At 45.2% G+C, this 25,213-nt stretch overlaps 1 protein-coding gene across 5 annotated transcripts in view; it reads right to left on the bottom strand.

Moving 5' to 3' along the window:
* Window positions 1-19,164: 19,164 nt before the first annotated feature.
* The window catches only part of MTCL2 (microtubule crosslinking factor 2), a 90,112-nt gene continuing 84,063 nt past the window's right edge, over window positions 19,165-25,213 (bottom strand). For all 5 annotated transcript variants that reach the window (XM_035122435.2, XM_035122433.2, XM_035122434.2 and 2 more), the window contains exon 15: window positions 19,165-23,724. In XM_035122435.2, coding sequence (XP_034978326.2) covers window positions 23,575-23,724 — 150 coding nt within the window. In that variant the 3' untranslated portion in view covers window positions 19,165-23,574. The remainder of the gene's footprint in view (window positions 23,725-25,213) is intronic.

The raw sequence follows: 25,213 nt of genomic DNA, 5'->3' as shown, positions 1-25,213 counted from the left end.
CCATGGTGCACTGTGCCACCGGGGGTCTATGAAGAGCCGGCCCTGCTGGGGACCCAAGGTTGAGAAAGGCTTATCTATATCATATCAGAATAGCAATGCACAGTAAAGCTGAGAAGGGGTGGTGGGTTCTTGTTTCCTGTGGATACAGTGGAACCTTGGGTTGCAGACATAATCTGTGACGGAGGCACGCCCGCAATCCGCAGTGTTTGCATCCTGAAGCGCCGCATTGGTGCAGGCGCAATTTGACGCTTCTGCGCAGGCGCGAGCGGTGAAACCCGGAAGTAACCCGTTCCAGTACTTCCGGGTTTCCTGTGGTCTGCAACCCGAAAACATGTAACCTGAAGCGTCCGTAACATGAGGTACGACTGTACTAGAGGAAACATCACACCAAACAGCTTCTGGAGGGCAACAACATTGATAATCCCTGAAGCCAGCTGGGGCAGGTGGAAATTCTACAACATCTGGCGGACACCACATTGGCTATCCTTGCTGCATACCAATGGCATAAATACAGCCTTCTTTCTTAACTGAACTGCTGTCCAATGTAATTAATGTATTCCTTCCACACATCCATCCCAATGGCATGAACATGGTGCACAAAAGATTTCGAAACAACGGCAATAGATGGAAACACAAAGAAACAGTGTCTATCAACCTGACTTGCCTTTCCAATTACTCCTTCCTGTCAACTTCCTGAGTGGGTGCATGAACTCTCTTTGGCCAAACTGCTGAGGGAGGAGGATGTTACGGCTGGGGAGGATGTGGCCCCCAAGTAGCTTGACCAAGGAGAGCCTCACTTACTTTATTTTTTTGCTTAGGTATCCTAATGAATGATAAATAATGCTGGTTTCTTGATTTTAACCTTTCATTTGGCTGACCGTTGTTTTGTGTGTGTAGAGGATAAAACTTTCAGCAGGATTGCAGGCAGGGCTTTCATATCGTTGTTCTTTTTGCAGGACTATTTTTGTCAATGGAAACATCCTAATGCAGAGCTGAAGAGGATGGTGAGGGCATGCTTAACTCTTTCCCCTAAGTGATTCTGTTCTTCCATTAGTTTTGGATCTTTGTTTCTGGACTCCAAAACTCAGGTGGGAGAAAGTGGCTTTGGGGAGACAATGGCAGATAGGAACAAGGGGGTGTGGGAAGGGCCCAAGGTCTGTGCAAACGCATCTGTATTGCAGATATGTGCACATAGATTCCAGTCAGCAGGGCAAGCCTGAGCACCATCAGTAGGGCTGTCAGACTCCCCCAGACCTGAAGTCTCCAGAATGCCTGGCCACTGCCAAGAGAGGGCTTAAATTCCCCACTGGGAAGGGTGCCTTTAAATTTTGATTTATTTATTAAGTGGACTGCATGCAGCTTTGGGCCCTGAAATCCCAGGGTCTGGGATGCTCCTGACCTGGTAACCATAGACAGAATTGTTGTTGTTGTTGTTTAGTCGTGTCCGACTCTTCGTGACCCCATGGACCATAGCACGCCAAGCACTCCTGTCTTGCACTGCCTCCCGCAGTTTGGTCAAACTCATGTTCGTAGCTTAGAGAACACTGTCCAACCATCTCGTCCTCTGTCGTCCCCTTCTCCTTGGGCCCTCAATCTTTCCCAAGACATAACCATAGACATAATAGAATCATATAATTGTAGAGTAGGAAGGTATCCCACCCCAATGGTCATCTAGAATCCCTGACGGGTGGCCATCCAACTTCTGTTTGAAAACCTCAAATGAAGGAGAGTCCACCTTCCATATGGCAGCCCTTAACCTATTTGAAGATGGCTATCCCATCACCTCTCTTGTCTTCTCTCCTCCAGGCTAGATGTACCCAACTCCCTCAACCATTCCTCACAAAGAAATAAGTGGGGCTAGTTACGGTAGCACGGCTCCTTCACACATTTCATCTTCACGACTGATACTTCTGAAGAAAGCTTTTGTTGGCTTTGCTGTAAATCTGTCAGTCTTAAGCATCTGGACTGAACACAGCATCATCACCTAACTCTATTGCTTGTTTCTGTTCTGAAGTAATCAGCTACCAGAATGTAGCTTTTTGACCAGACACACTTTCTGTAGATGTGCGGTTTGTATAGGAATGGCATGGTCAACTTGTCAAGTGGGGGTTTACTGCCCTCTGTTGGAGAAATACAGATTCTGCAGGAAGGCAACGTATTTGACAAATTTGCTTAAATGCAAGCTCTTCAACCTGATGCTTAAATCGCCTTTGAGCCTCTCTTATGCTATTCTTATCTGATTGGTGTTTCTGAAACCAGCAAACAATGAGCATTCATTTATCCCGCATCTATCCTGATTTGCCTGTAGGATGTTTAATCATTCATTCATCCCACACTTTTTTCAATACATTTCCAATCACTTTTTTAACCAGAAGGCCATCTTTAAAAAAAAACCAAAAAGAATATTGGTTGTACTAGTATCTGAAGAAGTGTGCATGCACACGAAAGCTCATGCCAACATAAAAACTTAGTTGGTCTTTAAGGTGCTGCTGGAAGGATTTTTTTTTTATTTTGTTGTACTAGTGTGACAGATCCACTTTAATCCACTTTTAATTGCAAAAACCTAAATTTCCTGCTATGTGCGTGAATCACTCCTGCAAAATGCTGACAATTCGAGGACACTCTTAAAATATATACAAAGTGTTTAACAACTTGGATCCAGGATGCCTTATGCAGCCCTTATATCCCAGCCTGGTCACAGAGATCACCCAGAGGAGATCTGTTAGTTGCTCTGCCTGTTACAGAGACCCAGCTGACCTCAGCCAGAACACTAAGGAACATTCTTCTGGCAGAGGTTTGACAGGCATCCTCACTTCTGACTTGCAGGCATCTCTTGAAAACTTTTTAATGTCAACTGGCCTTTGCGGCTGTTTACAATTTTCTTGGGTAGGCAATCATTTTAATGATTGTTCTGTACTGGTTTTCTTTCTTTCTTTCTTTTAGAGTTTTTATATTGCTTCACAAATTTATGAGAGGAAAGTATATAAATACCTTTATAAATCAATAAAGATACTATTGTGTTATGAAGTACCATTAATATTTATAAAGGCTTAAAAATAAATACAACCTGATCCTGTTTTTATTTGTTTTAATTCTCTGGATTCCTGATTTCATTTGTTTTTATATGCTTTCATGCTTCTGTTTTATGTTGCACACCACTTAGAGATTTTTTTTAAAAAAATATTAAGCAGTTTATAAATGCTTTTAATGAATGAAGAAATAATCCAGCTTTTGCTAGGATAGTTTGCACCTGAGAAGAATTTTGGTTTGGCCCAAAGAGACCATAAGAAATTTTCCATTATAGTAACTCAGGGATTATCCATGCCATCACTTGGTGTGGATAGTAAGCTTCTTGTACTGACATTAATTTTGTGTCACAATGTTAGTCAGGCTGTGTTCACTGTTGGGCTCGGTACTTTACACAGCTAACTTGTGCCTTGCAACGATTTTACACTCAGCCACAGAGCACAGAAAGCCACTTCCTTGACAAACCCTAATTGCTGTGCACTCTGCAGAGCCTAGGGCAGAGTGGCTGGGGCAACTAAGAAAGATGGGTGGGGTATAAACAGGGCTGTCTTAAGCCCATCCAGCACCCTGGCACTAGGTCCCTCCAGCGCCCCCCCCCCTCCAGAGCCTCTCCAAGGGCCCGGGAGTGCCAAGCGGACCGCGGCAGCAGCGGGAGGCCACCTCTGAGGACTCCGCACTGCGCCTCCTTCTCGTTTCCCCAGCACTGGGTTCCGCTCAGTCAAGCTTCGCCACCAGCGCGCGCACCGCGGGACCAGCAAGAGCTGCTTGGGCGCTGTGCGCGCACTGGTGGTGAAGCTCCACTGAGTGGAACCCAGTGCTGGGGAAACGAGAAGGAGGCGCAGCGCGGAGTCCTCGGAGAAGGAGCGCAGTCCTGGCCAGATCGCCGGAACCCTGCGCTCACTTGGCGCCCTTCCAGCGCCCGGCACCGTGGTTCTCCGCGCCACTAGCCTCTATGGCTAGGATGGGCCTGGGTATATATAAATAATAAAATTATTATTATTATTATTATTATTATTATTATTATTATTATTATTATTATTATTACCTGTTGGAAGGAAGATTGCTTATGCTGGCTGAACACCAGGGGGCAGTGCAGAATTAGAAATTTGCTTCACATACATCCTCTCAGATGGGATTTTAAGAACAGGCAGCAAGCATGTAATTAGCATTTTCACTGGACAGCTTTGTGATTGTGCTTGCTTTATTCCTGGCCAATCCTCACGATTGACACAAAAGAAATACATATCCATTTCCTCCAGTGACTCAGGGGAACTTTCAAGCTATAAGCTGGTGATTTAGTAAAGTGCAACCATAAAGTGCTATTCATTGGGACAGTGCTGCCGCTTGCTGATATACAAGGTTGTGTGGGGCAGCAGCAGCCTCCTTCGGTCTAGTGCAGGAGTGGGGAACCTCAGGCTCAGGGGCCTAGTGTGCTCCTAGGCCCTCCCCAGGCCCACCCACTTCCCCCAGGAATGGTCCTTCACACCTCCCAAGGGTGTTTGTGCCTTTAAATGTGTATTTAAACTCTGACCATCCCTCTTGCTAGCTTGGATGGAGGACAGGGAGGGGTGTGTGTGTAGAACATAGCCTACAGAACAAAGGCAAAAATTTACATTTGTTGCTCCTCCCATTTTTGCATCTGGCCCTGCTCAGTTTTGAATCTGGCCCTTCTTTGGCATGTGACCGAGAAGCGAATGCTTCTTGGGCTGGGAAAGGTTCCCCAAACTTGAACTGATCTTAGGGCTTCCCTGTGTGGCAACGGTTTATATCTTAGTTATACAGTTCACAGTGAACAGACGTATTTGCCGCAAGCAGAATCTTGCTGTCCCTAAATAGACACACAGGTTTGGGGTCAAATGCAAAATTGCAGCTTTTGCTTGTGGCAAACAATTCAAACGATCTGTTTGCCATGAGCAACAACATCCAAAAAACCAAACAAACCAAAAAAAAAAAAAAAAACAGCCACGTCTTCTGCCAGTTGCTTCAATGTCATATGTGCAGAAATGCTCACCCTTTCAAGTATGTAATTTTATTTTATATTTTGGCCTTTAGGTTATGTCAAGGTCACATTTCAAGCTTTATTCTTTATCAGTGCTTCCTAGAAAAAAAAAAGCTCCCATAAGGTCACAGTTGGGCAGAAAACAGTAGCTGTTCTGAGATTTAAACCCAAAGTTTATCTGGACATCTATACAGTATTTGGTTTAGATATACAAACAGGGTAAGAGTTAGTATTTTGCCACACCAAGCAACTGCCGCACATAAGCATCTAAGATTCTTTGTAATATCACACAGAAAGATTAGTTTATGTGATTGTTTTTGATACTGAATAAATCTTCGTTGAGATTATTATACCACTGCAAAATTCTGAAGGGCTTTGAAACAAACTCACATCCTAAAAAGCCTTCATGAATAACCTGCCACTGAAAAAGTAACAGATGCAAAGATGAGTGAGCTCTCCTGAGGAATGAGTTCCAAAGGTGGGGAATTACAGTAGAAAAGCCCCTGTCCCAGATAATTCCCTGCAGCTACAAGGATCCACTCAGGGTCCTGTAATGTGGATCTTGGCAAGTTAGCGTGGGAAATGATGGTCCTTGGGATACCTTGATATAAAAACTGTTAGGACTTTGAAGGTTATAATCAATAACTTGGCCAGGCAATAGATTGGAAGTGAGTGAGGCTATTCCAAGGCTTCTGAGATGTGTTCCATTTGTCTGGTTCCAGTTAGCAATCTAATAGGAAGAAGTTCCTGTGCACTCTGACTCAGGTGGCTGTGTAGGACATGACCCGAGTTTTCCTCTCCCTCTTAACCCCCTTTTCCTTTTGTGTTGTGGCTTTTAGATAGTTAGCTTTCAGGCATGGATTTCATTTTCCTTGCTCTTACATAAGCCACTCTTGAGAGCCTTTTCAGCTGAAAAGCATTAAAAAAGTTTTTAAATAACACACACACACACACACACACACACACACACACACAACCGGTCACAGAGCTACAGCCAGACTCCCATATCTTCATTCTAGAATGTTCCTCTGTCCTCTCTAGTCTAGTATAAGTCATGGAATGGACTCTCTGTGATTACTGGCTTGGACCAAGGAACAGATCTACTGACACAAACTTTGCACTCCCTGTTTATGGCTCAAAAGTGTCTCCTGACCCATTCACAAAGAGAACTAAAAATCTTCTCAGCTTGGGCTGGTGCACAAAACAACATACATTATTTATTATTTATTTTTATTATCCCTTGCAGATTGCAGGGAAAGAAAAAGAAAAAAGGTTGGGATGGGGAGAAAGAAAGAAAGAAAGAAAGAACGAAAGAGAATTGTACGCAGCGGTGACTAGTGCTGGTGGAGACTGGAAGTGTAGAAGGCAGGAGGACCAACAGCAGGTGGTGCCAGAGAGCCAATGACAGGCAGAGCAAACTAATTCTAGTTTTGTAACTTCCTGCTGAGTTACCCAGGGGCAACACCGAGAGGAGGAAGCTGACAGGCAGTGCCAGCCCCTGAACTGCTTGCAAATAGGGCAGCAGGCCGGTGGGAGGTGATGGAGGGAAGGCTGAGGTTAGTGGAGCAGCGATGAACCTCCACCAACTGCATGTCCCAGGCCCGTATTCTTGCTCTCCTGTACCATGCTGTGCTAAAACCTCACAATTATTCTGGCCACCCTAACCTAACCCCTATCAAAATATAGCAGGTCAAACAAGGCAGTTCTTGGGTATAGAGGCCCCCTTATTATTCTGCACCCCTTCGCTCTTCTTCCCGCTGCCCAGACCAGCTCCAGATCCATTTTCTCAGGCTGGCCTACCATCCACCTCTCTTTTGGATTGTTTTCTCCTCCACTGCCTGCTCGCAATCGCCTTTTCAGCTCTGTCTGGTTCCCCACATTTGTTTTCATTGCGGCTGAATCCAAAACAATCACCTCTGTTTCTATGGAAACAGATTTGGTGGCTTCTATGGAAACAGGAGCGAAGGAGAAATCGAAGGGGATGAGGGGGGGGGAGAGCTGAAAATCCCTGTAGAGTTGTGGCTTTTAGAATTGCGCCCACCCACTGCTAATGCAGCCGCCTGAATAAATTGATAGGGAGGTGTTGCTGCTTTCCTAACAATAATCTGCGGCGTCTGGCCCAGTTGTATGGGGATGCTGAAGCCTCTACAACCTTCCTCCCAGCAGCTTCCCCTCACAATGGCTGGTGGAAATACTGTCCCACTCCCACTGCCAAATTACCCACCCAGCAACTCTTACAATATACTGCAGGTCAGAGGGCAGGAGCTACTCCCTTCTATTGCTTATCTAGGTATTCCTCTCAAAGGGATGCTCTCACCACCGAACTTCATTCACCAGCCATACCAGGCTGTGAGGCAAGTGAAAACCCTTTTGGGCGGACTGAATTTGCTTTTCTGGATCTTCAGTGCCGTATGGGGATTTAAGATTACACACCATACATTTAAAGCACATTTAAATCCCCCTACTTCCCCCCCCCAAAGACTCCTGGGAACTGTAGCTGTGAGGGGTAAACTACAGTTGCCAGAATTTTTTGGAGAAAGGCATGAGCTTTAAATGTATCATGCATACCGGGGTTTGCTGCTGCTTTTTAAAAAGGAATTTTCATATAAGTTCTGTAGAACTTGTGTCATTGTTTACTGTCATGTGAAAAACTCCCATTAAACAGGAACTTTCTTACTGGGATGTTCCCTTCGTAGGTTTGTTTGGACACTTCTCAGCATGTTCAGCATTTTAGCCATTGTCTTGCTACTCTGAAGAGCTTTTGTTCATTAAAAATAAACAATTCTACCCATTCATAGTTCTTCCTGTGGAGTAATCCTCATCTATAGTCAGATTGTTCCATTTTGCAACTGCTGCATTAGTGATTTAGATTAGATAAAAGTATGTGCATCTCACTCTGGGTTGGGGGGTAAATATACAGTACATTACTTGTACTAATGATTCTATATTGGAAGCAGCAGCCCAGGGCAATTGTGGAACTTCCTTCCCCAGATCCAGTTTCTAAATTGTTCCAATTAAAATAAACTATCTAGTGTTTGGCCACTCCGCCTCCCAGCACAATGCTGAGGTTAAGGACCTATACAAGTTTTACCCAGAGGGCTGGGATATAACAAGTAGTCCAATGGCAAAACAATCCTGCTTGGATTATTGAAAGGCACTCTGTGTGGGGCATCCCTTGGCCCATAAGCTGCAGCCGGTGCCAATTTCTTTGGCTCACCTTTTAAGCAGAGCAGGCTGCAAAGAACAGTGTGGTGAGCTTATTCAACTTTACAGAGGACAGTCCTCTGTCTGCAGGGGTGTCCAGTCCACATGAGGTTTACAAGAAACACAGGAAGGGAGAGCGGGAGGGGTCTTAAAAGTTGCCCATCAGCATTTAGCAACAGGATGGCAGACTTGAGTGCCGCCCATGGAGATGCATTGTATCTCTACTTAAATTACAGTATTTCCGAATTTACATCTAACTTATGAATTAACATATTCAAATCAGTGTCATCTTTTTGATATGCAAGTGGTTGCCCTTGGATACCACATTTCTCCTAATCCCCTGCATGCCTTAAAGAGCCATCCCTCACATATTCCTTACCATTCACTGAGGAGACTTTGGATTCCAGCTTTCGAGGTTGCACCGCTGAATGTTGGAAGCAGAGCCTTTTCCATGTTTGCATCCACACTGTGGAGCTCCTTGCCCAGCAAGAGCAGTCTGGCCGCCACTACCCTGTTCTTTTTGCTGGCAAACAAAGAGCAGTTGGGTCCATTCTTTGCACCCATCTTGCAACAGATGCAGAGAGCCAGGAGCAAAGTGACTATATGCGACAGGTGTGCTTACCTTTTATTTTTCTCCTTTGTTATCTGGAAAGAATAGAAAGTGCCTATGAACCCCATTTGTGCCGCCCTGAACTCCTTGGAGGAAGGAGAAGATCAGAGTCCAACCATTTTTAAAGAACTGGGAGGTAGGATGCAAGATTGTTATATGTAGTTGCTCCCAGCCACAGCAGTAGCTCATTATTTCCTACTTCGCTAGTAGACTGAGAGCAGTGCTAAAGCAAAAAAATAATTTTCTCCTACTACTCCATGCACGCATTTTGTAAACCAGAAATGGTGAGATTTGTTGCAACATTTCTTAGCACATACTTCTTTTTAGAAAAGCATAGGTTGCTGTTCCAAATGCTTGAAGTACCACATATAAAACAAATTAATAAATATTGATATATAATTTTAAAACAGCTGCGCTGCAGGTAAATTTGCCTGTTCATTGGCTTAGTGAATTTGGCTCTGTACTGTGCCTACCTATACAGTATGTTGGTATTTTCTCTATAGCTTTGTTCGCCATAAAAGAACACTGGTGAAGAGACCTAAGTGAGTCCTTTTGAAGCAGAGAGGATGTCTCTAAAAAATTAATGTCTGTGTGGGACTCCATATAACAGTAGTGATATTTCCTGGGTATTCTGCCTCTTTCTTTCATGAATGAGTGATAGAATCCTAAAGGTACTACGATGATACCAGATGAGTACAATTATCAATTAACTTGTCAGACTTGAGGTTGAAAGCAACAACATAATGACTACTGAAGTAAAATGACAAAATGGAGACAGGTTTTTTTAATAGAGTTTTTTTAATGGCTCTTTCAACAGATTTTAGACTCTCATTTTCTACAACAATTCAGTGTAAAACGCCCAGAGACCATTTACAAGTGTTTGAGAACTTGGAGTTGTTTTTGTTTTGTTTTTTTAAAAAATCCAGCTTGTGGACATTGAAGAAATTGACCAGACAGAACCTTTTCAACCTAGAGACTGGAGAAACAGCCTCCCACAGAAACCCTTTGCCAAAACAATGGTCAAGACATGCCCCAATCCAAAGTGAATATTTACAATCCTATTGGCAAGCGAAGGCATTAGTTCAGTGTTTCTCAACCAGTGTGCCTCCAGATGTTTTGGGACTACAACTCCCATCATCCCTAGCTAGCAAGACCAGTGGTCAGGAATGATGGGAGTTGTAGTCCCAAAACATCTGGAGGCACACTGGTTGAGAAACACTGCATTAGTTGACTGGCACATGGTTGCCATGTTCGCACAAAACTAGGCCAGAACATAACAAGGAGAAGGTGCAACTACCAGGAGGGCCAATTTGAATCTCTGGACTATAGCAGCATGGATCACAGCAATAGTGGAAATGGTTTCTCTTCCAAACTGAAGAGCTAGAATTTTGGAGGTGGCATCCAGACACTGCGCAAACGATGGAACTCACTACTACAAAATGTAATGATGGCCACTAACTTTGGGGCCCTCCTTATTGTGAATTTGTATTTGTGCTCATGGTGCTATCAACCAGGCAAAGGGAGTTCTGGTACAGCTTTAAAAGGGAATTAAACAGATCTAAGACTATTAACAGCTACTAGTGCTGTAGGAAGGATGCTTCAGAATACCAGTGCTTGGGAACACGAGTAGGGGAGAGTTGTGCCCATGTCCTGCTTGCAGACTTCCCACAGGCAGAATGTTAAGCCTTTGGTCTGATCCAGCAGGGCCTTAGCTGTGAATTATAAAGAAACCATAAGCGTGAGCTGCATTCTGCCCTTAACAGCACAAACAACCCAATTGTTTCCAGAATGTTAGATTAGATGTCCTCTTTTTAAAGAAAACAACTCTCTAACAGGAGCTGGAAAGGACTGAAGACATGTTTGATTTTTGTTAAGAGGCACATACCAATCTTCGCATGTGTATGCCCTTCATACTTGATGGGGCGTGCTTTTTCTCCTCGGACATGCGTCCCCAGTACAAAATGTAAAATATCAGCGATTTTGTGCTGGCACTGAAGACATATTTTGGGAATGTGGCTTTCCAGGAAGAAATGGCTGCCTCCTACACCGGAATATGGACAAAGGATAATTTACAGAGTGGTGCAATGCATAACAACACAACCCTTTATGCAGTGGGAGTGTGCAATAAATGCCTCCCCTATTGCAAATCAAAAAGGGGGGGCTGATATGGATGACTGTTAAATCTACCCTGCAGTGTAATGAAAGTGGTGTGTTATTTTGATCAGGGCTTCTTTTGAGCTGAAGCCAGGAAATCAGGAAAAGAAGAGAAATTAAGAACTTGGAGGGGAGGGAATTGCCTGCTATTCAAAGCTGTCAAAGGAGTGAGGGAAATATGGAATAGTACCACTACAGGCTAATTTCGGAGAGAAACGTATCCCTGGAATAACAGAAATGTGTAAGATCTGACATAAGAAGAGGAAAATGGAGGGGTGCACACATGGACAAAAGGGAATGATAAGTGTGGGTTTGTGTGTGTTCACTACCAATGAAACTGAAGGAGCACAATCGCCAGCATCACAGAGCAGTAAAGAGATGGTGGACCAAATAAGAAATGCAGAAAGAAGAGATACAAGAGCATCTGAATATGAACAAGGGGACTAGTATAAGTCGGAAAAAATCAGGGAGCAATGTGGGACTAGGGAAGCCAGGGTTAAGGCAGAAGGGCAGTGGAAAAGCACAGAAGGGAAACGGAGATACATGGCTGAAGAAGTACAGAAGTCATGTGCATGGAAGATGCCCAGAGAAGAAAGCAGAATAGAAGTGTTGAAAGCAGTAAAGGGCCGGGGGGGGGGGGTATTTTGAAGGATAAAGAGAGGAAAGATGGGAGGAACCACAAGAATGTGCGAAAGATAAATGACTTGAGAGTTGAGCTGCTTTGTGGAAAATGACTGATAAATAAAATGAAGGCATTTGAGGAAGGGTTGGGAATGTACTCAGGGAGGGAGCAGATGGAAGACAAGGGCAAGGGGGAGAGACAATTCAGGAATCCCAGGGCCTCTGGATTGAAATTAAATTGAGGAGCATGAAAGCATGTGATGAGCAAAGGGAAACTGGGATGAGAACAAGGAGACAAGGAAGCTCAAAGTGAATGACTGGTCAACACTGTGAAAGAAAGAGGCATAAAAGCCATGCACTGTATGCAAAGCAGAAGTTGAAGTCAAAACAATGAGAAGAAATGATCAAGTGCAAGGAGGGAGTAATGGAATTGTTGAAGGAGATGAGGAAGCACAACATGCTCTCTGAAAACGTGGAGTAAGCAAGCAAGCAAGCGTCAAAGGTGAAAATGTCAACAAGCAAAAATACATTTCCCGGTGAGCAATTATGGTGGCTCAGTGGGCTCTGAAAAGGACAAAAACAAGGAGAGCAGAAGATTAACTGGTTGTCTGGAATACAACTGGGAGTAGTGATGCTTAAGAATTTAGTGGTTCTGAAATCTAAAGACAACTCAGCTTATCTGCACCAATATGCAGATTGGAATGTGGTCTGCTTTGGACTCTACACCTTTACCAAATTCCACAAGGTGCTCCTCTGCCTGGCTTTGCACATTATTTTTAACTGGTAACGGGCACTTGGAGTAGCTAGAAAGCATGGCTCTGGCTGTAGATGTTGAAAATGGAGCAGCAAATGTCCCTGGGAGAACGGGGATGTGATGATGTGCCATCCTTTCCAGGGACACTGTTAAGGAGGAAAAAGCATGACCACACTCATGGACCCATTGTGCAAAACAAAAAATGGCTACCCCTATAGTAGTAGCCATGTTTTCCCTCATACCATCCCCCTGGGAGTGATACCGGTAACTTATTATGTACCATTGCTCCCAGGGACACTTGTAGCTCAGTTTTCAATGTGTATGGCACGAGTTGCTCCAGGTGGCTACGACCTGTTTAAAAAGAAGGAGAAAAATGAGCAAAAATCAGCCCTTGGACTACTTCTTATAGGTGCAGATTTTTGGAAGGGTTGGGGATCCACCATGTTTCATGAGGAAACTGGATGGAGCAGATTCACAGGTGTATACATGAAAGAAACACAAACCAATTAGGAATGATTCAACCTTCTAGGGAACAATGATTTTAAAGCACCATGATTGGTGGTCAAGCAATAATGGATGGAAGGCATATGAGGTGGAAGAAAATGCTAAATAAAAAGTTGCAAAGAGGAGCAAAGGGCTGAAGAAAAGAGAAGCAGCAATAGAATAAGAAAGATGAATGGTAAGACAAAGGAGCAAGTGGTGCTTAGCAGGAAGAAAAAGAAGAGGCGGTGGATCCAGGACCAATTCAGGAAGATAGAGAGGGAAGAATGTGATACATAACATATGAGGATTAAAATAATAAAATTGGAACACTGAAACGTGCATGTGAAATAAAAATTAGACAATACATTGCTGGGGACTACAGAGCTCTGTTCACACTGCTGAATTTCCCCCTGCAGTTGTGTGCTAAAAATGCAGCCACAATCAGAGAGTCAGTTTACATGTACATGATCATGTGGTGAAATTTAGTGATTTGAATCAGCCCCGAGACAGCACAGTGGTGCTTATGGTGGAGATGAGGAATGCCAATGGGACATCATGCCAAGGAACATAAAACATTAGGGAAGTGGAAGAGGGCTACAGCAACCTTTGCCAACCTGGTGCCTTCCAGATGTTTTGGACTAGAACTTCCTCCACCCCCAGCCATGCTGGCTAGGGGGAAGATGGGAGTTGAAAACAGGTTGGCAAAGGCTAAGTGAGAGGAAGGCAAATAAAGATTAAATGAAGCAACATCAAGAATGGAAGGAAAGCTCCACTGCAAACAAGGAAGTGAAAACAAAGGAAGAGGCACCTGCCAAAGCAGAGTGGATATAATTAAAGTAAAACATTGCAAGAAAAGGCCAGCAGAACAAATGAGGCCAAGACTCAGTGCTTGGTAATACAATGAAAGCAAAAGAAAAAAAGTGTTTGAAAATCTGTGAAGGGATATTGCAAAATCCAAGGGAATGGGACCTGGTTGAAACATGATGACACAAGAGTTTACCCATGTGGCATTCCACCAGACAGACATCACTGTTTAAACAGGGAAACCAGTCACTTATTATTAATTATTATTATTATTAATTTATTCCCCGCCCATCTGGCTGGGTTACCCCAGCCACTCTAGGCGGCTTCCAACAGAAGTATTAAAATACAATAATCTATTGAACATTAAAAGCTTCCCTAAACAGGGCTGCCTTCAGATGTCCACTTAGGCATTTAGCATCGGTAAGATGTAAACCCGGGCCATGGATCCCGGGCATACACCTGAAAGGGGCAGCAAAAGCAGTCATATCATGGCACTAGCTGTATGCAGCGTTGTGTGAATCAATTTGTCTTGAAAACATGCCAGAAACGTGTTTAAACTGGGTATGAATAGGAAAGTTAACAGGGTAAAAGGAGAAATGCCTCTCCTTAAAAGTCTAGTCTGAAAGCTAGGATAGACTCTTTCCACTTGAGGCTCTAGGAATTCTTCGCTTACACGACAGACCCCCTTGCCTTTCTTCCTTTTAGGGAATGGGAATAGGGATGGTTGTAACAGGAGTTTGGCCATAGCCTGACCACTTCTAAACTCTAAGGTAGCAACATGATAAAGTGTGAGCACCTGTTGTCACTTGACTCCTTTTTATTAGGGGAGGATTCCCCTATAACTGCCAGACAGCTGCAAGTGCGCCAAGTTCTACCAGCAGGAGGCACAAAGCTTAGGGTACGGTCTGCTTGTGGTAAGCTATATTTAGGATCAGTGTTCAACAGCAGCGTTCAGTAGTGCTATGATGAGATTCCAGAGGAGGAAAAACCCCACCCAATGTCAGTAGGTCACCAAGATGCACACCCAGTCTCCCGACTGATTAATAGTACAGCCATACCTCTGGTTGCGAACGTGATCCGTGTGGGAGGCACATTCGCAACCTGCAGCGTTCACAGCATTAAGCGCCTCGTCTGCGCATGCACATGACCAGCGGCATACGGAGCCACTCAGTCACCCGGGGTGGCAACCCGCTCTGTAGTGCGCATGTGCAGTATGACTACGAAGCGCGCACGCACAACATTGCTACATAACGACGCATGCGTCGGGATGGATCCTTGCCGGGATGGATCCTCGAGGATCCCAAAGCTAGAGCAGTGCCGCCGGGATGGATCCTCGAGGATCCTGATGCTACAGCGGCGGCACTGGCAAACCGTGAGCAAGCCGTGGAGCGAGGTTTCTTACAAAGCCTCTCTCTGCAGCCTGCTCGCTCACCTGCTAGGCGCGCTCAAGCAAAGGCGAGGGGCGGGTAAGGGAGGGGCGTCAGTGGCTGTGTCAGCTGACGCCCCTCCCTGGCCCGCCCCTCACCTCCACCTGAGCAGGAAGAAGCAAACTGCAAGCAAGCCGCGGAATGAGGTTTTTTTTAAAAAGCCTCGCTCTGCAGCTTGCTCGCTCACCTGCTCAGCGCGTGCATTGCTTCTTCCTGCTGGGGCGGAGGTGAGGGGTGGGCCAGGGAGGGGCATTAGCAGCAGCCACTGATGCCCCTCTCTGGCCCACCCCTTGCCTCCGTCCCAGCAGGAAGAAGCAAAGCATGCCGGCCAAGCAAGTGAGCGAGCGGCCAGCTGCCGAGCAAGGCTTTTTACTGGGCAGCGGCTGGCTGCTCGCTCGTGGGGGGGGGGAGTGTCACTCCCCTCCAGGGTGGAACCCGGGGCAGCCCGCCCCCTACTATGCCACTCTGTGTGACGTCATTTGGTGCTTTTGCGAGAGCCAAAACCTGGAAGTAACCTGTTCCAGTACTTCTGGGTTCGGCGTGGTCCGCAACCCGAAAACACGCAACCCGCAGTGTTCGTAACCCGAGGTATGACTGTATTGTAATATGGAAAAGTTCCTCTTCTTCTAGTTTTGTATCTGATTATTGTGCCCTTCAGTTCACACACTGGCCTTATTAGCACACTGTTCAGTGCTGCGTACATGAGTAGCAGTGAGCTCCTCCTCTCCTGCAGTTGCCTAAGGAGATTGAAAGCTTTCCTTTCTATTGTCAACAAACTGTGGTGGTTATCTCCAAACCTGGACAAAAGGTGCCTCATGTTAATTATGATTTAGGGAAATAAGGCATCTTCAAACCACAGTTACCTATCCTAGCTTGTTTCCCTACATCACAGTTAACACAAACCAGAGTTCTCAGTTTAGACATAATGAGTAATGTTGGTTAGCTGAAAATGAAAGCAAAAATTTTCTGTCTCCTCGTGGCTGAATACAAAAGAGGGGAAGGATGAGCCTATGAGTCTGAGGCTTGCTGTTGTTCATGGGCACAGGGCTGAACTAGGTTTAATAGTAGCCACTTCCTGTGATCTCTGTTCGAATTGGTTTTGTTGTGCTTCAAAAATCCGGCAAACCCATTTTACTATAGCAGGATGGGAGAGAGGGCAGAGAAGTGTGCGTAATACAGGCAGCTATGGCCCTATCAGACTGTCTTCCAAGACTTGGGAAATTTATTGTTTGTACTCGGCCCTAGACTGTTGAAGCGGCAAAGTCCTCACACAATTAATTTATTGTCTCAGTCTCATATGGGAAGCTGCTTATGTGTAAAGAGTTGTAGTGGTGATAAAATAACAACCCTTCAACACTAGTTTGCTTTCTGCTCTTTCTAAGGTGCCATTTATTTTTCCCTTTACTCGCAAGAGACCAGCTGGATCAGACAAACATCCATCTAAACTGGTGCTGTTTCCCACAGTGGCTAGCCAGATAATTATGGGATGCCCATAAGCAGGGGATGAAGGCAACAGCTCCCCCCCTCCCATTTCCTTTCAGCAACTGGTATTCAGTTAACATACTGCATCTACACATGGGCGTTCCATTATGGCTAACGGCCACTGATATAAAGCTCACCCTTCACAAATTCATTTAATTGCCTTTTGAATCTAAACAGTGGCCATCAGCACACATTGAAACAGAGAACTCCATCTATTAATTGTGTGTAGGGTGGAGAAGTTTTGTTTTCACCTATGAGTTGGGCTGGGGGGGGGGGTGTCAGAGTGAGAAAAGAGGTGAGAGAACAGATAAGACTGCCCCAGTTCAGGAAGAAATGCTTGCAAACCAGCTTTCTAGCAGAAGCAAGAGAAAATGGCAAGCAGAGCTTTTTCAGGCAGACCCCTGACCCCGCCTCCCCTACTGACAAAAGCCAGTGTCATGGGCAAATGAAAAATTATATGTAAAGTGCCCCCCACCCCTGATAAACATCTTCAGACGGTTGCAATTTTTTGTCGAGTTGCAAGAGGAGGAACTCAAACCTTTCATTGCAGATTGCTGCTCTGCTCAAAATGCTCCAAGTTGCTTCATCCTTATGGTGCTCCAGATATTAATTTATCCTTGTATATATAAATCTGGAACTGCTCATGAGGAAAAGCAAGGAGGCAGCTCTGAGCAGGAAGAGAGCTGAAATGGAAAGGGTTAAGTATCTCTCCTATTTATTTGGCACTCAGAATTGCAGCCTCCTGAGGATCCTTTCTATAAGAATTATTTTTTCCTTACATTTAGATGCCACCTTTCGCCCATCACGAGACACCCCTCCCAAGGTGGCATACACATATATGGGGGTTTGGAGATGGTCACCCATCCATCCATGCACTGACCACATCCAGACCTGCTTAGTTTCAGCAAGCCTGTGGCCTCAACTGCCTTCAGACCATATGCAAGTGCTCTGTTGCACACAACTCAGTTCAAAGTAATTGCATGCGCACAGAGCTAGGATCCCTGCAGAAAGCATGAGAGCAAGGGGTGATGGACAGAGATTTCAGCATGAATTGAACTGGCAATAACTAATAATCCAGCTGTACATTAAGTGCTGCAGGGTTTTGCATGGGCTGAAAGCATACATGGGATGCATGGGAATGGAGGAAGACCAAGACCCTCAGCTATGCACATATTTTCTTGGAGACAGGGGGGGCTAGAAAATAGGACAGGACCGACTTAACCAGTTGTGAGCGTAGGAAACTTAGTAGTTGAATTAGCTCATGTAAAATTTTGATAGAGCCATTTTTACAACAGCCAGTCCCCATGGGATGCTGATCAGGGTGGCCCAGTTTCTGCTGAGATTCCTTCAAAGCTGTGGATCAGATTGCACCCTCTGTCCACATCTCAGGATGTGCTCAGTCACAAGCCTTCCACACCAACCTTGCCAAGGCAAAGCCCAACTGCTGTGGGCATGGAGACATGTTGCTGATTGGAGCATTATTGGCAAAAGGGATGCTGCAAGTTTTTATCTTGCCTGGGGGTAAGAGATGCTACTTGCTAATGACAAAGTGTCTCAGGATCCATAAACTCCAATACTCAAGAAATATCCAGCACAGTTATTTACAGAGTAAGACAAACTTTTAAGAATATACAAATAATTAAAAGGCATTTTTGTCAAAATGGGGTGGGGGGTGGGAATCACAATCAAAAAAGTAGAAGATTCTTTTTAAAAAAGGAGTTCCCAATGAAAATGCTAAAAACCATCTCAAAAGGAAGTATTTACACCAGGAGTTAGCAAGCATGTTTTAACCCCCACTCCCTGCCCACCCCGTTTTACAAACTCATGCAAGAAATAGAAAGGGGCTGCCCCAGAAAAGCCTGCCCAGCCCTGAGCTGGACAGCTGCCAGTGTCTGTTTTGCATTTCTGCTCTGTTGATGAGAACAGGCCCAGCCTCTGCCCAGCTCTGTATGTGGAAGATAGCAAGAGCTAGGCAGACCATCTCTGTTCCCCTGGCACAGTAAGGCGCTTGGTGGCGACGGCGCAGCCTAGTTGCTACAAGCTCTGCGTTTGCTAGTGGTAATTGAAACACTCACACAGTTGGATGGAGACAGAGAACAAGGCCACAGATGTGATATTTGCATGGATCTTGCTGGCCTGCCAAAATGAAGCAGCTCAGCCACCTAGGAACAGGCTGCAGCAGTTCACAGGAATCAATGCTAAATAGGCTGTGCTGAATAAGTAACCTTCTGAGCACACAGCCCTGAGAGTGAATAATGTGAGTCCCACATTATCGGGGGGTGGGGTGGGGCTATTATGTGCTTGTTACAGCTCCTGCCTAACTCCATTCCTTGTGTATTTTGCCCCATTGTCTTTCATTAGCTGCACGCTATTTTTATTTTGACTTGCAGTGCTTACCAAGAGTCAGTCCTTATATCACTTTAAATGTGCTTGCCTACAGAAGCAATAATGCCTTGGGATTCAGATTCCCTGCAATTTTGTCTGAAAGGGAATGTGGGGGGCCCTTGAACTTCTGCAAGTGAATGCCGTTCAAGTAATGCAGGAACTGGCTCCAAGAGAATCCTATACCTGGCAATGTGATGCTGGCCCCTTTCCCCCCCCTCTTTGCTCTGCCAAGGCAGTGTTAGCAGCCTGTCTGTTCAGCCAAGCAAGTATATCCAGGCAATTACCAGCATACAGATTCTTAGGCTGGGAATGTCTGATGGCATTCCGCAGAGTTGCTTCCAGCCTCCTCCAGGCCCCTGAAATAATGTTTCACCAGCTCCATATTAGACATCAGGGCTGATTGTCTCCCCTGAGAATGAGCTCACTATCCCCGTGAAACACAATGAGCAGATCCACAGACTGTCATACAAGGACAGTGCCCCTGGCTTGGCACCTGCAATCCCATAATCCAATAGGTATTTTTATTTTAGCTCATCTTCTGCCTGCCTCACCTAGCTCCCTACTCCCAAATTTAGAGAACAGCAGTATTTAAAGAAACTCCTTTGGAGATCAAGGATTTAAAGTTACATTGGTTTCTCTGCCCCTTGGCCAGTGCTCAACATAGCCTGTTGCTGCATCAAAACAGGAAGCAGAAAGATGCTTTCAGTGAGCCTTCGCTGGGATTTAGTTTAACCTCATCAGCTAATACATTCTGAAGGTGCCAAAGCACAGGAAAAAAGTACACTAAACTGATCAATTGGCTGCAGGGAATACCAAAGCTTTTGTTATGTAGCCCTGATGTTGTTTTGCTTTTCTTGCTTTTAACCCAAACCAGAGACATCTTGGACAGCAACGCTATGGGGAGTGAAACTGTTATGTCTCCCTTCGGCTGCAATCCTATGTGTGCTTCTTTGAAAGCAAGCACAAAGAACTCAGGTGGATGAAGTTTCAGGTCCCCCTGAAGCATCTCTGTTGCTAAAAATAGCAGCATGGGGTAGAATTCAATACAGCACTATGGAGGTCACTCCATCAGCACAAGCATTTATTGCCTGAGAGAATGATCTCCGCTTTCCTCCCACTGTACACTGCACTGACCTTGCAGAGCAGATCTGGAGGAAGGCATGGGGGGAGAAGAGCATGCTCCAATGTGCTAGTGGGAGCCCTTGCACTGGCTTCCGGTGGTGGAATGGGCTAGCTGAATCCGACCCATGGACCTTTAATAACAAACACAATGGACATGCACTTCAGGACAAGGAAGGCTGCAGGAGAATCAGGTGCCCATCACTTGGCAAGAAAGCAAGCAGTAGTTTTCTGTAGAGTAAGAGGCACTCAGACATGATTCCCAGAGGAATCATTCATTCCTCAAATACCATTTTATGAATGGCTTTTTGGTCTCTTTCATCTAATGTTTTTGTAAAGAAACAATAGAGCTTACAATTGAAGAAGATTCAGTGGAAGGACCAAGGCAGATTGACTATGATGTGTTAGTGATAAGTGAGCTGCAAATATTTGAGACCAATCAATCAGAAATATTCCTCGTTGGGGATGGGGAGAGATTGCAAAAGCAAAATCTCTCAAGTTCTAGCTCATTTGAGGGCCACTCTAGTCCTTCAAGTAAAGATGTGCATGAAAGTATATGAGCAATGGGATGAGTGGTCTTAGTTGAATCTGACGAGCAGAGGATAAGGGGCTGATCTGGATCTCCAGGTGCCAGGGTGAAGTCACCCTGTTCTGCCCAGACCTTTGCCCCTCTCCATGCCTTGGGAGAAGCAGAATAATAGTAGGCAAAAATAAGCAAATATAGTCAGCAGAATTTATTCACTGCAAAATTCAGCTTAGCTTGGTGCAGAATTTAGGAAAAAATATTAGCACAAAGTACACCAAGCCATGTCTATGGTCTCTTCAGTTGTAAACATGTCAAAGGTTTACAAAAAAATAAAAAACAATATTTTTCTTGTTTTGCAAGTTATTTTAAATAATATGATGTCACAGACATTTACATTGCTGCATTACTAATTAGCTACATAATGAATTGAACTTCTGAATTTTATCACACAAATGACAAAAACCTAAAACTCAAATTAAAAATACAAATTAAAAATTATGACTTGCAAGGTATCAATTGAAAGTCAGCCAAAATGCAGGTTTCAGAAGATTTATTTTTTAAAAAATGTTGCCTGCTTGCAAAGATTTGTGGGTTTAAGAAATTTCATGTTCATTTCAGCTTTTCAAGCCTCTTTTTCAATCTCATTGATAGAGGAGGCTGTGATAATCTTCTCTGTAGACTATAAGGATGACCGGCTGTTTTATTATAATAACAAAAAACTGACCCACTGAGATTCTGATATGGATCAGTCAGGTTCTACTGCACCTCTAAAGAATATTCCTTCCAAATCCTCTCTGAAGGCTGATGTATATTTTTAAACAAAAACTAAAAACCACATAGTACACAGCCCTTCCATGTGATTATACCACTTCACGAGTGGGTGACGTGGCTTGTTTAAACAATTGCTCACATCAAGTGCCCAGCCTGTGGAAAGCAGACGTGTCAGAGGTAGAGTGTGTTCTAGCTGATTATTCTGCCTGACATTCAAGTTTTCTATCCGCAGGGAATTTTGAGTTGCTTTTTCTCTTTTACATGGACAACCACTCTAACTTCTGATCCCCCAGCTGCATTCTCGAGTGGCACAGTTCCTGAAGAGCCAGCTCTCTCTGGAAGGGTACTTTCAAGGAAGCCAGGGCTTGCTCTCGCATATGTTCCACTCAGTGGTGTATGTACTGTGACCCAGAATTGTCCTACCTTTCAGATCACATCCCTGCAGAAGTGTGACCTACAAAGAGTTGCAATACACACAAATCTGTGCTACTGAATCTGGAGGTGGAGCAGCAGCAAAACTTGCCTACTCCCCAAATCCCTCAGCAAAGCAGACGAGTCAATTAAAAGAGAGATCCTCTGCTGGAGCCCTGAAAGTTGTTTGTATGAGCAGATAATGCACTATGCTGGATGCTGAAGGATCCCCATAAATACCTTTTCTCTGGAATAGGGTTGACTCACAGGAACTAGCAACCATCAAAATATTTAGTAGAGCACTGGCAGCAACCATAGGAGAAGCTCTGTCCTGAGATATATGCAGCAGGCACACAACCCCCTGTCTCCTGTGGAACTTGGAATGTTCTGCAGCACTGAAAAGATGGTACCTCTTCTACCCATTCACTGTCTCATCTGTATTTTCATTCTATGGGCTCTGTGCTTGTTCACCTCTGCACTCAAGCAATTTCCTCTCTGTTAAACTAACTATTCTTACAGAGGCAACAAAGGGTTTTCAGATTTCCAGTTGAAAAACAAGCAACAACAAATGACAGAAGCAACTCTCCTTAGGAATAATTGCAGCTACCCATTGTGTAGGGCACGGAGAAATGGAAACAGACTGGAATTGTAGACACGGAGGACTCAGCATACCCTTTCTGTGAACTCCTGGTGCTCAACTGCACCGCAGCAGCCAAGCACAGAGGCTGATACAAAGCAACAATTGTTCTGAGCCATGGAGATGGCATCAGAGGCCTGAAGATGAAAAAAATCCAGGTCTACTGATGCATTTCAGTAATCATGGGAAGTTTGATGCACGTGGACAGGAAGGCAACACAGACCATGCTTGCAGGACTGTTTCCCACAGGTCAGGTGCAGGAGAACCGGTAGAGCAAAACTGTGCTCTTGTTTTATCAAGAGTGTCAGCACTCTGAATAGACCATACTGTGCACCACAGTACAGGCTGGGTGCATGGCCTAGTGCTGGTATTGTATGTTGGGCACACCTGGGGGAAACTATCCATGCAAATATGGTTGCAGAGCAAGTCCAGGGCTTTTCCAATCTACTTGTACACAACAGCCTGGAGCACTTATGCTATGGTGGCATTTCCTGGTGGCAATTTTGCTAGCACCCTCCCACCGCCCTCTTTCTCTGTACACCATATTGAATGCCTCGTTCTGGGGAAATCCTATAGTACAGCTGTTCTGAGAGGAGTTCTTAAGGCTTTGAAACCAGCTGTTTCCTGAAGGACTGCTGTTCTCCTTCCCCACCCCGAGACCAAGGCAGGGAGGGGCCAAGCAGCTTTGTTGATACTGCACTCCCTAATCCCTCACTGTGATGCCTTTTGCACAAAGGAGAGAGATGCATCTCCTCAAACTGGTGACACAAACGCGCTCTCACTCTCTCTCTCACACACACACACAATGCCATGGAAACAGTACAGACTGCTTCACGAGACTCTGGCAATGTCCAGCTCTTGGAGGTCATGTTCCTACTGAGAGGGGGGAGGGACAGAAAGGTTTCCAGTGACCGAGAAACCACACCTCTAGCAAGACTCTCCCACTCTGTCCCCTGCCCACATAGCACAGCCTCTGTGCTGCCGGTATCCCTGTTGAGCTAAGGTGAGACAGGAGGTGCATGGTGTCACCCTGGGTATCTAAGAGCAGAGCCCCTCATCTGCAGCTGGCTCAGAAGTAACCAGTCCCAGAGGTGCCGGAGGGACTGGCAGTTCCAGCGCATAGGTTGCTCTTCCATCAGCACGGCAGCAAGCGCAGCCTCTCACTCACTCAGAGGCCCTGCTTTCTCTTCTACCCGGCTGCCATCAGAAGGGTGCAGCTTGCACCTGGAAGGGGAGTGGCGGACAGCTGAGCGCGATGGCCGAGCAAAACAGGAAGTCAGCGACTGGGAGCTGCAATCACAGGCCATGTCCTGCAAAGAGAGAGAGAGAAGGAAAGGGTAGCATGTGAAAAAGGAGGGGCAACTTGAGATCCGTCGTAGTGTGGCAGTTAAAGGACATGAATCTCAAATGCTCAAATCTCGCCCCAGCAAGAAACTCCCTACATGGTCTTGCTAAGATTAGGCTCTGACCCACCCCCTGCAACAAATCTGCAATATGGAGATGATAATGCAGTAGCACTTCACAGGGATGATATGAAGATAATGGTATCTGAAGCACTGCAAATAGCTGAAATGCACCATTAAAAGCCTAGCAATAGGTAGAGTGCTGCTTTTAACTAAATAGTTTAGGACCAGGTTATCGCCTTCTCCCACATCTACCTGCTTAGGGTTCCCCTCAGAATGAAGTGAGGCAGGTAATTACCAAGGAGAGGGCCTTTTTGGTAGTGGCACCCTAGTTATGGAACAGGGAGGTTTGCCTGGTGCCACCCTCATGGATTTTTCTGGAGCTAGACATTTCTGATTACCTGTGCCTTGTGTAAGCTAGGCTGGCACAGCCCAACCCTCTGGAACTTTGCACACATAGGAAGAGGAGAGAGCAGGGAAGTTCCATTGCACAGCTAAAACTTGTTGCTGTAGCAGAACTGTTTAGCCATATGAATGCACTGCAAGAAAGGTGCCTGGCTTAGGTACAACTTGATTTCCAAGTCTGCTTTATTTCATATTGTCTGTGCCCTTTTGGATTACAATTCAGTCAAGATTTGTACCACCTGCCTACATATCAATGCAAAAACAAACTGCAAGAAACCAGGACAAGCAATTCTAGGATGAGATTCACCTACAGAGTCCTGTCAGCGTTAAGTCCTGAGCAAGGGATTCTGCCTGTGCAATTGGGCTTCCCTCCCTCCTCCCATGATGCCTCCAGAATTTGGGGGCGGGGTCAGAACCCCCAGAACAGCACACAAGGGAGGAGAGGAGGGATTGTTCTGTCTGGCAAGCTGCAATGCTTGTGGTGGCAGGACATTCAACATAGCACAATGTTGAATTCCATCGTATAAGCTACTCATGATCTGCAAATCGGAAGCTGTAGAGTCAAAAAGGTGCAGATAGTTAACAACACCCTTGGTCTCACACTCAGAACAGGGTGTGTCCCCAATGGGTCCACTTGCCAAACCTGACCCCTTGTCTCTTTAAGCTCTTAGTGGTGGTCAATGCAATATACGATGGTGGTTGTTTACATCCTTGCTTCTTGCCCTTGAAGTTTGCAGTGGATAGGAGATAATGCTATGCTACATTTCAGCTCACGGAAGGGCTGGAGGAGGTTAGCGGTGGGGAACCTTTTGGTTGGAACGACTAATGTAAATTATACTTTTGTATAGCAGGCTAGTTTCTATACACATACACACCATCCCCTATGGCATCCAAAAGGGGTTATCAGGGTTCAGATACATTTTAACCATGCAGAAGCACTTGGGGTGTGAAGAAGGGTCAGCAAGGGGTATATTCTGGTTTTGAGAGCCAG

Source organism: Zootoca vivipara, chromosome 7, assembly GCF_963506605.1.
Source record: "Zootoca vivipara chromosome 7, rZooViv1.1, whole genome shotgun sequence".
In the NCBI taxonomy this organism is placed as follows: Eukaryota; Metazoa; Chordata; class Lepidosauria; order Squamata; family Lacertidae; genus Zootoca; species Zootoca vivipara.
Note: the sequence above shows the minus strand (reverse complement) of the source record. Positions and strands in the feature narration are given on the sequence as shown.